This window comes from Callospermophilus lateralis, chromosome 3 (genome assembly GCF_048772815.1).
Source record: "Callospermophilus lateralis isolate mCalLat2 chromosome 3, mCalLat2.hap1, whole genome shotgun sequence".
NCBI lineage: Eukaryota > Metazoa > Chordata > Mammalia > Rodentia > Sciuridae > Callospermophilus > Callospermophilus lateralis.
This window is the reverse complement of record NC_135307.1, coordinates 110,073,528-110,086,885: the sequence shown is the minus strand read 5'-3', so window position 1 is coordinate 110,086,885 and position 13,358 is coordinate 110,073,528. Positions and strand designations below refer to the sequence as shown.

Here is a 13,358-nt window from a genome sequence, read left to right as displayed (position 1 = left end):
AACTAAGAAAGGCTCTAAGCAACTTAACAAGACACTGCATTAAAAAGGGGGGGTGGGGGGTGCACAGCTGGTGATGTGGTTAAGTGCCCCCAGGTTCAATCCCTAGTACCCACCCAAAAAAACCTACTAATCCATCTACTAAGCAGCAGTTAACATTTATTAAGTGCCAACTATGTGTCAAACATTATTTCAAGTGCTTTGTATTGTCTTAATCTTTACAACATTTTTGGTAGCCTCTGTTTTCCTGAGTTTGGGGGGAAGTTAACTAATTCAATCAGGGTTAGACAGTAAGTAGCATATATAAGTTTTGAATCTGGATTTTAATTACTGTGAAAAGAGTGAAAATAAACTGGCCATTCCTTCTAACAAGAAACCGGGTCTTCACACTGCTTTTAAATCTTGACTCGACCAGGCAACCTACTTTGACCAACAGGACATCAACTAACCTGACATAAACAGAGGTTTAAAAGGTGCCTGAATATTGTGATGTACCAGCTCTTGCTGCTGAAAACCCAAAGATAGCACTGAAAGAAGCCAGGGCTTTAGACTATCAGAGGATAGTGAATCTGTCAGCCCACAGAATGTTGGAAAGTAACAAACTGCTGCAGTTTTAAACTACTAAGTTTGTTATATAGTAAAAGGTAATTGAGGGCCAGGCAGTGGCATACACCTGTAATCTCAGTGACTTAGGAGGCTGAGGCAGGAGGAACACCAGGTTCCAAGCCAGCCTCAGAAACTTAATGAGGTTCTAAACAATTTAACAGAACCCTGTCTCAAAATTAAAAATAATAATAATAATAATAAAAAGGGTGGAGGATGTAGCTCAGGGTTAAGCACCACTGATTTCAAACCCTGATAACCAAAAAAAAAAAAAAAAAGACTTGAAATAATCACTAAGCTCTCTCCAGCAAACAAATAACAAATAAGAACAAATGAAAATTCAAAGCAGAGAAGAAGCCTTTTACTCTTCCCTATTTTTTTCTCAAGAACAGAATAAGAAGAAATGGAGTTTAAGTTTCATCAGGAAACACAACAGTTAGACCAGAGATAGAACTTACTAGCAGTGAGGAAGCCTGAAGACAGAGACACTAGGGAGACTTGTGCTCTCTCATTCTAACCCTAACTCAGGTTTCCACAAATCATCCACTGTCTTTTTGCTCAGGAATCAAGATATGCCTTCTTGTTAATTCCTCCAGGGATTCTGGAAAAGACCCAAGAGAGCAGGAATCTGAAAAAGGAATCTGAAAAGCTGGCCAGGCTGAGCCATAACAGCAGTGCTCAATGGGGCAAGAGTCCTTCTAACAACTTCCCCTTCTTGGCTGGGCAAGTGGTGAACTCTCCACCAAAGACATCTGCACAGACCCATGTGGCTTACCAAGCAGCTCCTTGGGTATACACAAGATAACTGGGGAAGCCAAAAAGAAAGATTTGAGAAGGTGGGAGCTGAACTAGGCAGAAGGGAAAAGAAAACTGGTTATTCCAGGTTGATCTGAAATCTCCCACCCTTTAATGGAAATGATAGCAGAGCTCCTCGTGGAAAACCAGAGGGCTAGTACACACGGCAGGAGGGACAGGCAGTACCAGGACCAGACAGGTGAAATGCGCTACCTCAGTCACCACACTACACAAAAACATGTCATGAAGACTAAAAGCATAATTCAAAGGCTTTTACCCCAAAACAAATGAAACACACAAAAAGATGGTACAAGAACCTTGATTTCAGTTGAAATTCAGAACATAATAACTAGCAAGTAATTTCTTACCTCTGTGCATAATCTTGTGCTTCTCCCTCAGATATGTCAGGCCTTTTATTACCTAGAGGAAAGGGAATGTAAAAGGATGGGAAATGGAAATAGTTATGTTCAGAAAAATAATTTAAAATGACCTAGAAAATATTTCACCAAACATCTTTAGTAAATTTGCCATCCTTCCTTATCCTTTTTCCTTTTTGGCGATGTTAGGGCTCAAATTCAGGGCTTCACACATGCTGGGTGAGCACAGAACTACATCCCAGCCCTTTTTATTCTTTTGTTTTACTGTGTTAACCTGTCCTATCAAGCAATCATCTTTTTACGTGGTATATAAAGTGTTATTTTTAAGTAAACCTAATTATCTCAAAATTAAACAACTTTAAAAAACACTACGTGTGAATGCAAGTTTTTCTAAATCTGCAATTTAGAAAAGCAGAGCTTTTCTAATACCATGAATGGGGATTTTCTCAAATACCTTGTCTTGTTTTTCCAGACACAGATTTTAACATATAAAAAGTAACTTTTCTCATTCTAATGAGAGAGAAAGAAAGAAAGAGATATTGTATCTAGACTCTAGATAGGGAAAAGATAGTGAGAAAAATCCCAGTTTTAAAATAAACTTTCCCTTCATTGGCTTCCTCCCCACCTCATCTATTCCCTACCAACTCAATTTATAAATGAAAGAACTTGGAAGAACAACTGAACATACTCACTGCAATGCTAACTTTTCCTAAAATTTGTTCAGGAATTCTTCCGGCTTTCTTCAGGACTTGATCCAAAGAACCCCCATCCTAAGAACAAGAATAGCAGACATTTTAATTACAATGTTTCTAATGATCATTTCAAGTGTTAAACTTAAGGAAGAAAGTAACTCTTACTTGGCAAATCTTCCTAAGAGGTTAAGGGTGAGCACCCTGTGGTTTGCTCTAGACATCAAATATGACATGAATGCAACACATTGGGGGAGGCACAAAATTCAAGTAACTCCAATCCCATGAACTTCCATAAGCAAATTAATAGTGGTCAAAGTCTTGGCTGGCCCGGAGCTCACAGCATGGGGCAGTGGTCAGGAATACAGGCAACTTGTCCAAATTTAACGCCCAATTCTGTTGCTTACTATCTAGGAGACCTTGAATAAGCTACTCAACCAGTAAAATGAGGATGATGATAATTAAAAGGCTGTTATAATAATCACAGGGCTATTATAAGGATTAAGCAAGCTACTATACCTAAAGAACTTGGAACAACATACAGCACATAATAAGTACTCAATGAATGTTAGCCACTGTTTAAGTCACAACTTGCATTTGATATTATCCTAACAAATCAGAATTGACAAAATCCAAACAAAAATGTCACAGAAAGCAATCATTCATGCCACAAATCCTACAAAATGCTACAGACTATCTTAGGTGTTATAGGGGACAAAGATATAAAAAGCTAATTTCTCCCCTCAATAAATGTATTACCTAATATAACAAACCAGAAATGTATAAATGAGCTACACACATGCAGAAGGGAGAAGCTGTTCTGACTAAACTCAGAAGATAACATTTGATCTGAACTCTTACTCAAGAAGCACCGGTTTCTATACCTGGAAAGGGGAGGGACAAGGCAAGGAAAGAATGGGGTATTTCAATAAGATCAAAAGCAAAGAAGCATTAAATTGCCTAGTACTCCTGGGATAACATATGGTTCATTTCTGCATCTCTTCCTGAACCCATAGTGACAGAGATCAGGCTGGAAATGACCAGCTGTGGCCAAGGCCTCCCACTGGAAACCCAGACTGCACTTTTTAGAAAACAGTGAAAGAATCCAGCCCTAGAGTTTTAAGATGAGAGGCACAGGGGCTGGGGATGTGGCTCAAGCGGTAGCATGCTCGCCTGGCATGCGTGCGGCCTGGGTTCGATCCTCAGCACCACATACAAAACAAAGATGTTGTGTCCGCCGAAAAACTAAAAAACTAACTAAATAAATTCTCTCTCTCTCCCCCTCTCCTCTCTTAAAAAAAAAAAAAAAAAAAAAAAAGATGAGAGCCACAGTAGCTGAGAAAGAAAGAGAATGCACCCTCTGCTTGAGGAGACAGAACACATTCATAAGAAGGAAGGCACCATGAATCTTCCTCTGAAACAAAGCAGGGAATAAATGCTGCTATGCTGAAGCTGCTAAGGGAAGGCTCAGAACAGGAGCAGCAGAAGCTGAGCCTTGGAGGTGGCAAAACCTGGACAAGCAGAGATGCTCCTACAGACAGCCTGCCTCCCAAATCACTAAGCCTCTAAGAAGCAGCCACTGAATGTGAGGACAGGGAATAATACACAACGTGATAAACAAAGAACAGCACAACTCCACTTCTATCAAAATAAAAAAGTGCACATATATTCACACAAAACAAAGTCAAAAATGTTAGCATGAGTTACCTTCAGTCTAGGCAGTTAAGATTATCAGGGATTTCTGCTACATGATGGTTTCTTCTTTGTGTTTTTCTATTGTTTATACATTTTCTACAATGAATAAATGTTTTACCTTTTAAATAACTAATTTGGCAAAATAGAGAATTAAACCTATAAATAAATTAATGGATACTGAGCACCCATTTTGTGCAAAGGCACTGTTATATAAATACAGAACTGCTTTCTTTGTAGAGGAAGCAAAACTCATTCAAGGATATAGATCTCCCAAGTAATACTACCTGAATCTAAGGCTAAAACCAGATTATCAACTTAAAAATTCTATGCTTATATAAAGGATAGCTCAAGCTGGATGTGGTGGTGCATACTTGTAACCCCAGCTACTAAGGAGGCTGAGACAGGAGAATCACAAGTTTAAGCCAGCCTTAGCAACACAGCAAAGTCCTGTCTCAAAAATAAAAATGAGAAGGGCTGAGGGTGTACCTCAGTGGTAAACTGCCTCTGGGTTCAATCCCCAATATGTATGTATGAATGAATGAATGATAAACAAGCAAGCAAGCAAACAAATAAATAAATATAGTTCAGACCAATTAATTTCTATTACTATCTACTCTGGATCACTGATGCTGATGGGAAGGTAAAATGATATGTGTGTGGATTCTCAAATGCAGGACAGTCTCACATAACATATATACATCCCTATGTACACATGAGTGACTTTTGACCAGTACAACCACCTAGTGGAGGGTAAGCTGACCAAGGAGAACAGTAGAGGATTCCGAAACTCAACTCAAAGGTGCTATGGATAACCACCACAAAACAGGAAAGTGGGATCATAAATCTAAAACCAAAAAGAACTCCCCTTAAAACACACTTATTTTCAAAAAGCCTTTGGGGGCTATAACCTTTGCTGAACTCTAGCAATCAAATCAATTCTATGACCTTGGCTGCCTTCACCATGCTGCAGAGCCTCCTTTTGGTCCAATCAGGACAACACCATAGTCCAAGTTACCACCCCAATTTACCAGGCCCCTAGGAACCCCACAGTACTTCTCAATTTCCTTTACCAGTGGGACAAGGAACTCCAGTGCAAAAAGTTCCCAAGCTAATTCTATTTTGCCTCCAATTAATATGGTTTTAATTCTTTTGTATGAATGGCTTTGCCTAATCATAAGAAATATATATTTAAAACAAGATTATCAAGCTGGGCTCAGTGGCACACGCCTATAATCTCAGCAGCTCGGGAGGCTGAGGCAGGAGGATCTACAGTTCAAAGCCAGCCTCAGCAAAAGCAAGGCAATAAGCAATGCAGTGAGACCCTGTCTCTAAATAAAATACAAAACAGGGCTGGGGATATGGCCAGTGGTCGAGTTCCCCAGAGTTTAATCCCTGGTTCCCAAATAAATAAATAAATAACACAAGATAACACAGCCACTGCCAAAACTGGATTCAAATGAGGTGGAAAAGTTAACCCTGTGGTTTTCAGGTTCCTTCCTCCATTTAGCAATGAACAGTACTATCTCTTAACTGAACAGAGAGTAGCCCTAGCTAACTGAAAATATATGACTTTCCCTGGGAACTGGTAAGGTAAATATTTCTATTAATCAAGCTGGGGATGGAGTATACCTCAGCGGTAGCACATGAGCTTCCCAGTATTTCCCACCCAAAAAATACTGATTAAAAAGGAAGAAACATGGGCTCTCTTCCCTTTAACCTCCTGAGCTATGAGCAGGAGCTAGAGTAACAGGAAGAACAATGGTATTAGCAAGATGTAAGAGGCATAAGCTATCAGGAGCACCCAGAGTTGCCTACGACTAACCCTATAGCCTTCTAATTCTACCTCACTGCCAAGAACTTGCCTTCACTGACTAGAGAAGCTGAAACTGTGCTTATTTTTAGAAGCCAATTATTAACTAAGTCAATGGTACTTTTGTGAAGGTTTTCTATAGAGGAGACAAACGCTTTATGAAAATAATAGCTCAAAAGCTTTTACTCCTGCATGAGAACCATCAATTCTGAGTCCCCAGTTCCCTGGTTGCTCAGCTACCACTTGAGCAGGAATTTACTTCCCTGAAGACAAGAGCATTTCTGTTCTGATCAAGAACATCACAGCCCCCTTGGGTCTCAAAATTTAGACTGGGCAGTGCAAATACAGTTCATTTCCAGGAAAGGTAAGCTCCTGGCTGAGCATTTCAGAAGATAGGGCTCAATGAATGCTGATGATACAAATTAATTTTTAAATGCATCCAGAAAAAAATTGATTTGAGCAGTAAACAGACAATATGTGGTGAAAAAAATATAGCAAAATGTTAGTTGTAGGCTCAAAGTGGTGGGTTTGTGGGAATACAGTGTACAATTCCTTTAACTTTCGTTATGCTTGAAATTTTTCATAATAAACGGATGTGACTTGAGCAGAGCTCTCTATGTGACACCATTTTTTTTTTTTTTAATACTGGGGGTTGAACCCAGGGATGCTTTATCATTGAGCTACATCCCCAACCCTTTTTATTTTGAGACTAGGTTTCCCTAATTTCCTGAGGTTGGCCTCAAACTTGCAGTCCTTCTGTCTCAGCCTAGTAAGTTGCTGAGATTACAGTTATGTGTCACCACATCCAGTCCACGACACCACTTCTAAAATGCTGAAGCATAAATGCCGAGCATAAATCCCAAGAGAAGTGGCAGCCAGAGCAGAGTTTTCTGGTCGGGGCAGCTGGTACAGGGGCTCTGCTGCAAGGGCCTGCTTGGAGACTGAGGAAAAGATGAGAGGTTCACAGCTGGAGCAGAAAGCTATTCTGACACTTTGAATCCAGAGTAATCATTTCAAAACAGGTCCTCCTGGCAGGAGGACATACAAGAGGTACTGACAAATCTAAATAAAGGAAGAGGCCACTCTCCATGTTCGGGGTTAAGCCTAACCGTATTTCTGAAGCAAGCATCCTGGAACTCAATCATGCTCACCCTCCAAATGGTGTCCTTTTTCCTCTATAAAGGAATAAATCTGGGTGGTATGGAACTTGGAGATGACCCAGGAAAGAACTGAGCAGGCATGAAATGACATACATGGTGTTCAGGAGCTTTTACATCTGCACTGACATCTCCTACTTGAGAAGGTGCTAGAACACAGCCATACAGCCTGTGAACAGCTCTGGAGGACGAGAGATGCTTCTCTCATGTCTCTGTCCTCAGATCAGGTCATGTGGCATCACACACATAATAAACACCAAAAAGAGTTTGTGAACCCAAGTTGATTTACTTATATAAACCCTGACTGGTTACAAGTGCTAAAAACCATAGAAACACAGGATGTGAGCACAGGGAGGTGCCCTAGAAAAGATCCCATCCAATCAGTTCTCTACAGAGATGCAAAATCCTGAGTATACACTTACACAGAGTAACAGGGAGAATATGAAATTTAAAGAAAACAGACTTCCTCAGAGTCTCTGATGCTTATTGACTGTGAGAATAAGCTCATTACAAAACCTGTTTGAGGCTTACTCTCTGACTAGCAGCTGGGAGATCAATAATCTATCCCCTGAGATGGGGCTGATGTGATTAATAACTTACATAATATGAAAAGGACTTAGAAAGTGGTGAAAGATTCAGAGCTAGCTACTGTTATACCTAGTCATGCCACCACCCACCTTCTACAACATTAGCAGGACCTAAGGGAAAGAAGCCACCCTGGCCTTTCCTTCTAGATTTCCAGGACCTCCACTGCCATTTATATATCATCATCCAAAGCTCTTAGGCTAGAGATGAAAACTCAGCATCACCACAAAGAGCAAAGAAACCCAAGGGATATGAAACAAGAACCCAAGGGAAAAATAATCAGCATCCTGGGCCAGGTTCAAGGACCAAGCCAGGAATGTCTCCCGCAGAGACTTACTCTACTTACAACAAAAAAGGAACGGGAGAATTCTTGATAACCTTTAGAAGCACAGATTTTTCAGGATCTATGTTCCACATGGTACCCACAAATGTCGGCAGATGCCTACAACAGTGTATGAAGCCCTTCTTTTGATCGGAATGAAGAGACATTCAAAATAATGGGGGCACGAGCAAGATAAGAACTGCCTGGAAGGATTCTCCTTGAGTTAATTAAGACCAGGCACCAGGGATCTGGTTCTAAAGGTCAGGGCAGCTCTAGAGGGTCAGGAAGGAAATGGAGAAGGACACCAGGCTGGACTGAAAACACAGCAGCCACCAACTATGTAGACTCCTGTCAGCCTTCATCTCTAAATTGTCAGTCCATGGAAATAAAGCAAAGCTAACATTTGCAGAATATATACTCTGAGTCAGTGTGCTGGAAGACTTATATCTGTTATTTTAATTAATCCTCACCAAAATAAAGCAGCTATAATAATGCCCTTTTACAGATGAGAAAGCTGAAAATCAACAAGATAAAGAAATCTGTCGAAGATCATAACAAAGAGGTGACAATCATTCAACAAATAAATATTGAGCACCTGCTATGTGCCAGGAATATTCTAGGCTTTTGAAGACAGTGGCAAACATGACAAAGTCCCCACTTGGATTTCCATGGAGAAAAGAGATGTGGATAAACATATGTCAGATTCCAAAGTCCCCTATCATACGCTGCAAAAAAGATGACATCAGCATCTCTAGGAAATTCTAGGCTTCCAGGATGGAAATAGCCCTGATCCCCTCATCACTATCCAATAAAGTACAGGTTGGGGTCAGACTGCCTTGGCTTAAATTCTGCCAACACCACTTACTAGCTGTATGATCTAGAGTGATTCATCAATTTCTCTGTACCCTGGTCTCCTTACTGGGTGGGATAATATGCCCACTCACAAAGGTTGCTGTGAAAATGCAATAAAATATTGACTTGCCAAGTTGGGAAGCTAAGGCAGGAGGATGAAAAGTTGGAGGCCAGCCTCAGCAACTTAGTGAGACTCTGTCTCAAAATAAAAAATAAAAAGGGCTGGGGATGTAGCTCAGTGGCAGAGCACCCCTGGGTTCAATCCCCAGTACCCAAAAACACTTTTTTTAAAATTTAAGATAAGCTTGAGGCTGGTCGCAGTGGTGCACACCTGTGATCCCAGTGGCTCAGGAGGCTGAAGCAGGAGGATCGCAAGTTCAAAGCCAGCCACAGCAACTTAGCAAGGCACTAAGCAACTCAGTAAGACCCTGTCTCTAAACAAAATATAAAAAAGGGTTGGGGATGTGGCTCAAGGATGGGGAAGTGGCTCACTGAACTTAGGGATATTGAGCACCCCCTGGGTTCAATTGCTGGTACCAAAAAATAATAATAATAATGCTTGATATAATATGTACCATATAAAAATTAATTTATCATTATTAGCATTAACATTACTATTGTTACTCACTAGAAACTGAAGGGACCCCAGGCAGCTAAAAAGACTTGACACTCATACGTGTGAGCCCATAAGCCTGTCCCTTACTTGGACTTCCACTAATGGGCATAGGGTGGGATTACTTCTCTCCTTGTCCAAACCCCTTAAAGTAGATTATAACTTCTCAGAAGGCAGAGACTGTTTCACTCATCTTCATAATCCCAGAACTTTGTACCCAGCACACAATATTATTCGCAATAAATTATTTAAACTATATTAACCACATCTTATCCACATCAAAATCTTAGGGTCATCTGGCTAGGAGAAAACTGGGAGATATGCTTCAGACACACCACCAGGGAATCCTGGTTACTATCATCTCTCTGAAGCAAGGCAAGGAAAGGAAGCTTGTCATCCTATGAATTTGCCAAGTTCTACAATCAAGCTACCCAGGTGCTCAAGATGGTGGTGTGATACAGGGTATCATAGGAAAGCAGCTGATCACTTCCCTGACCAAAGATTAGGTCAGAATCGCCAATTTTCAGGCTGCTGCTCCAGGGACCAGCAGGTCACTACATACCATGTGCTCCATGCAGATGCTGATCTCCCCGTCACTATAGAATGCGCCATAAAAGCCCACGATGTACGGGGAGTTGCATTCATGCAGAACCTGCAGCTCCCTGATGATCTGGTTCCGGATTGCAGGTTTGATCTCCAGGTGAATTAGCTGGGGAAAGAAAGGTCGAGGAAAGAGAGGTTTTTATGAGAGGGAGGGATCTTTCTTCTTAAATGTTTAAATATAAGGTCAATAGAAGCACAAATTTCTGTTCTACCAAACCACTAAGTGTCTATGTATACGGTGGGTGCTGGCACCAAAGAATTGTAACCAGAAAGCCAGCTGTGCTTCTGCTTCCAGCCAAGCTTGGGAACAAATCTAAATGGAGAGTTTATGCAAAAGAACCTGTAGGGCCGAGATCTGAGGGGAAACTGGCCTCAAGGACTTGGTCATACTCAGGTTGAAAGATAAAAGGGCATGAGGAACTTGGTATACCGACCCAAGATGCCCAAGAGGTTCCTCCCTGACCTCGGGTGCCTCATGTGGTTGAGAGTTAGCCAAAATCTCAGGTACTATTCTATGTCCCCTTAACACTGGCCCTTATTCTAACTGGGAAGACAAGTAACAGACAAATCAATGGTCACCCAGGGCTGGGGATGTAGCTCAGCGGTATCACACTTGCCTAGCCTGTATGAAGTCACGGGTTCAATCCCCAGCACCACAAAAAATACTGGTAAGGTTGAGTATCTAAAAAATGCCATAAGCAATGGTCAAAGGACATGGAAGTGTTGGTTATCGATAACTGTGGGTTGGAGCAGCTGGAGGTTCCTGAGGACAGGCACTGTTGGAAAAAAATGAAAGGAACAGCACACCTGCAATCCCAGCAGCTCGGGGGCTGAGGAAGGAGGATCACAAGTCCAAAGCCAGTCTCAGCAACTTAGCAAGGCCCTAAAAGCAACTCAGCAAGACCCTGTCTTTAAATTAAATATAAAAAAAGGGCTGCGGGGGGTGCTGGGGTTGTGGCTCAGTGGTAGAGCACTCGCCTACCATGCATGAGGCACTGGGTTTGATCCTCAGCACAACACAGATGTAAAATAAAGATATTGCGTCCACCTAAAACTAAAAAGTAAATTTTTTTTTTAAAAAAAGGGGTGGGGTGGGGTGGGGATGTGGCTCAGTGGTTAAGCACCCAGGTTCAATCCCTAGTACCCCAAAAAAGGAACAGCACAAGCACAAACATGGGGGCAGGAATGAACACGATGAGCTGAAAACCATGGAAGAGGCCAGCTCTCTACACGGGGGCTGTGTTCAGAAAAATGACCAAGGGGAGACAGGGATGGGAAGTCCATCTCAAAGAATGCAACCGTGGAGGGTTCTGAGGCTGACTGCAGGGAGACGAAGGCAGCCCCTGGCAGGGTAGGAACACAGGAAACAACGTGATCTCAGCGTCTGGCCTGAGAATTTCTGGGCCCAGGTGACAAAAGCAGCTGCTCCTACACTTGATAAATGATAAACTGGCACCTGGTACCCCTTCCACAGCACACAGAGAGCTAAGGTAGGGTCACTTACTATTATTTCCCAGACTGAGGATGGGGATTAATACATTAACAGTCACTAGCACATTTACCCACCACTTGATAGATGATGAGTTCAAGATTCAAACAACATAAAAAATACAAGTTAAAAATTTCATCTTCCGGGGCTGGGGCTGGGACTCAGCAGTAGAGCGCTTGCCTAGCATGTGCAGGGCCCTAGGTTTGATCCTCAGTACCACATAAAAATAAATAAATAAAGTATTTAAAAAAAAAAAATCCATCTTCCTTCCATACTTGTCCCCAGGCCTCCAGATCTTCCCTGAGATAATTCAATTACCTATCTATCCTGGTAAACTCACCTTTCTGGCCATGACCAGGCCAGACGGCTTGTGGGAGACCTTGAATACCACACCGCCATTGCCTGCACCCAGCTCGCTGATCTTCTCAAAGTCATCATCTTTCAGTTCTCCCACTTTCTGCTTCTGGGTCAGAAAGGCTTCAAGGCGCTTCCGCTGCTGCTCATCAAGCTCCAGCTCTTCCAGCTTCTTCTGCAAGGCCTCCAGATTGGTCCTGTCCAAAGGGGATCCACAGGTCAACACTGTCATGAGAGTAGTCACCCAGAGGAAGACTCCCATTGTGGACAGATCTAGATCTGGGGCCAGGGACAGTGAACTGGAGGAGGGGACTGGAGAGCAGGGTTCATCCTGCTGTGGATCTGCCACCTCTACTCTAGCCACCACAACTACTTCACCACCAGCATGCTTTACCTCTCAGGGCTTCAGCTTCCTCCTTTGTAAAATGAGAGAATTGGGTCTCTCTTAGTGTGCTTTAAGTATACAAGAGGAACCAAAGAATAAAATTGAGAATGAGCCACATTAAATTTCTTTAAAGTCCCAGTTTAAAAAGCCCCACTAAGCTGGGTGTATTGGCACAAGCCTATAATCCCAGCAATTCAGGAGACTGAGGCAGGAGGATCACAAGTTTGAGGCCAGCCTTAGCAACTTAGTGAGGCCCTGTTGCAAAAGAAAAAATAAAAAGGGCTGAGGATGTGCTTTAGTAGGTAAGTGTCCCTGGGTTAAATCCCTGGTATCAAAAAAAAAAAAAAAAAAAAAAAGCCCCAATAATGTTGGTTTTATTAAGTTTACACCATATACAAAATAAAATTCCTTAAATCTTCTCAAATGAAAACAAACCCACTGTAAACTGAATCACAACAGTAAGAACCTTCAGATCCACTGAGATCAGGTCCCAGAACCAGACAAATCAGAAAAGTTACAGCAAGATATCCACAAAAATGATAGACCTAAAAATTTTATTTTAGTATAATGGATGTAAATCCATATTCATCATTCAGCCTTTAACACAGTCCAAGGCCCTTTGAATAAGGGTCCACTGCTAAGAACTCCACATCATCTTTCTTACATGAACCAGAATGTAATATACTATTTATGATGTCCAAATCCTGATTCTATAAAATGAAGTAAAAATGAAGACATTCACAGAATAATCACAACATAAAATTTTAGGATCTTTTGATTTTTCCCCAAACTTACTGCTCATCTAATTTGACAATAACATATCTCAGGGACGTGGCCTTACTGAATCTTTCCATGGCTTTTAACTAGTGTTTAAAGAAAGGAAAGAAAATCATTTGCAGTCATATTTCATCAGTTATCTGGTACTTAACTACATTACTTAGCTTCAATGCCAGCTAGAACTGTGCAAATGGCTTGGGAACAAGCTAGCTCTTGGTAAGCACATACTTCAGCCAGTGGGTGCTGATCAAGTGG

General features: G+C 41.6%; 1 protein-coding gene across 1 annotated transcript in view; it reads right to left on the bottom strand.

Moving 5' to 3' along the window:
* Positions 1 to 13,358, bottom strand: part of Map2k1 (mitogen-activated protein kinase kinase 1) — a 79,587-nt gene that overhangs the window by 28,961 nt on the left and 37,268 nt on the right. Inside the window, exons 2-5 of the mRNA XM_076850985.2 lie at positions 11,928 to 12,138; positions 10,058 to 10,204; positions 2,465 to 2,542; positions 1,764 to 1,815 (exon numbers count right to left, since the gene is read on the bottom strand). Coding sequence (XP_076707100.1) covers positions 1,764 to 1,815; positions 2,465 to 2,542; positions 10,058 to 10,204; positions 11,928 to 12,138 — 488 coding nt within the window. The remainder of the gene's footprint in view (positions 1 to 1,763; positions 1,816 to 2,464; positions 2,543 to 10,057; positions 10,205 to 11,927; positions 12,139 to 13,358) is intronic.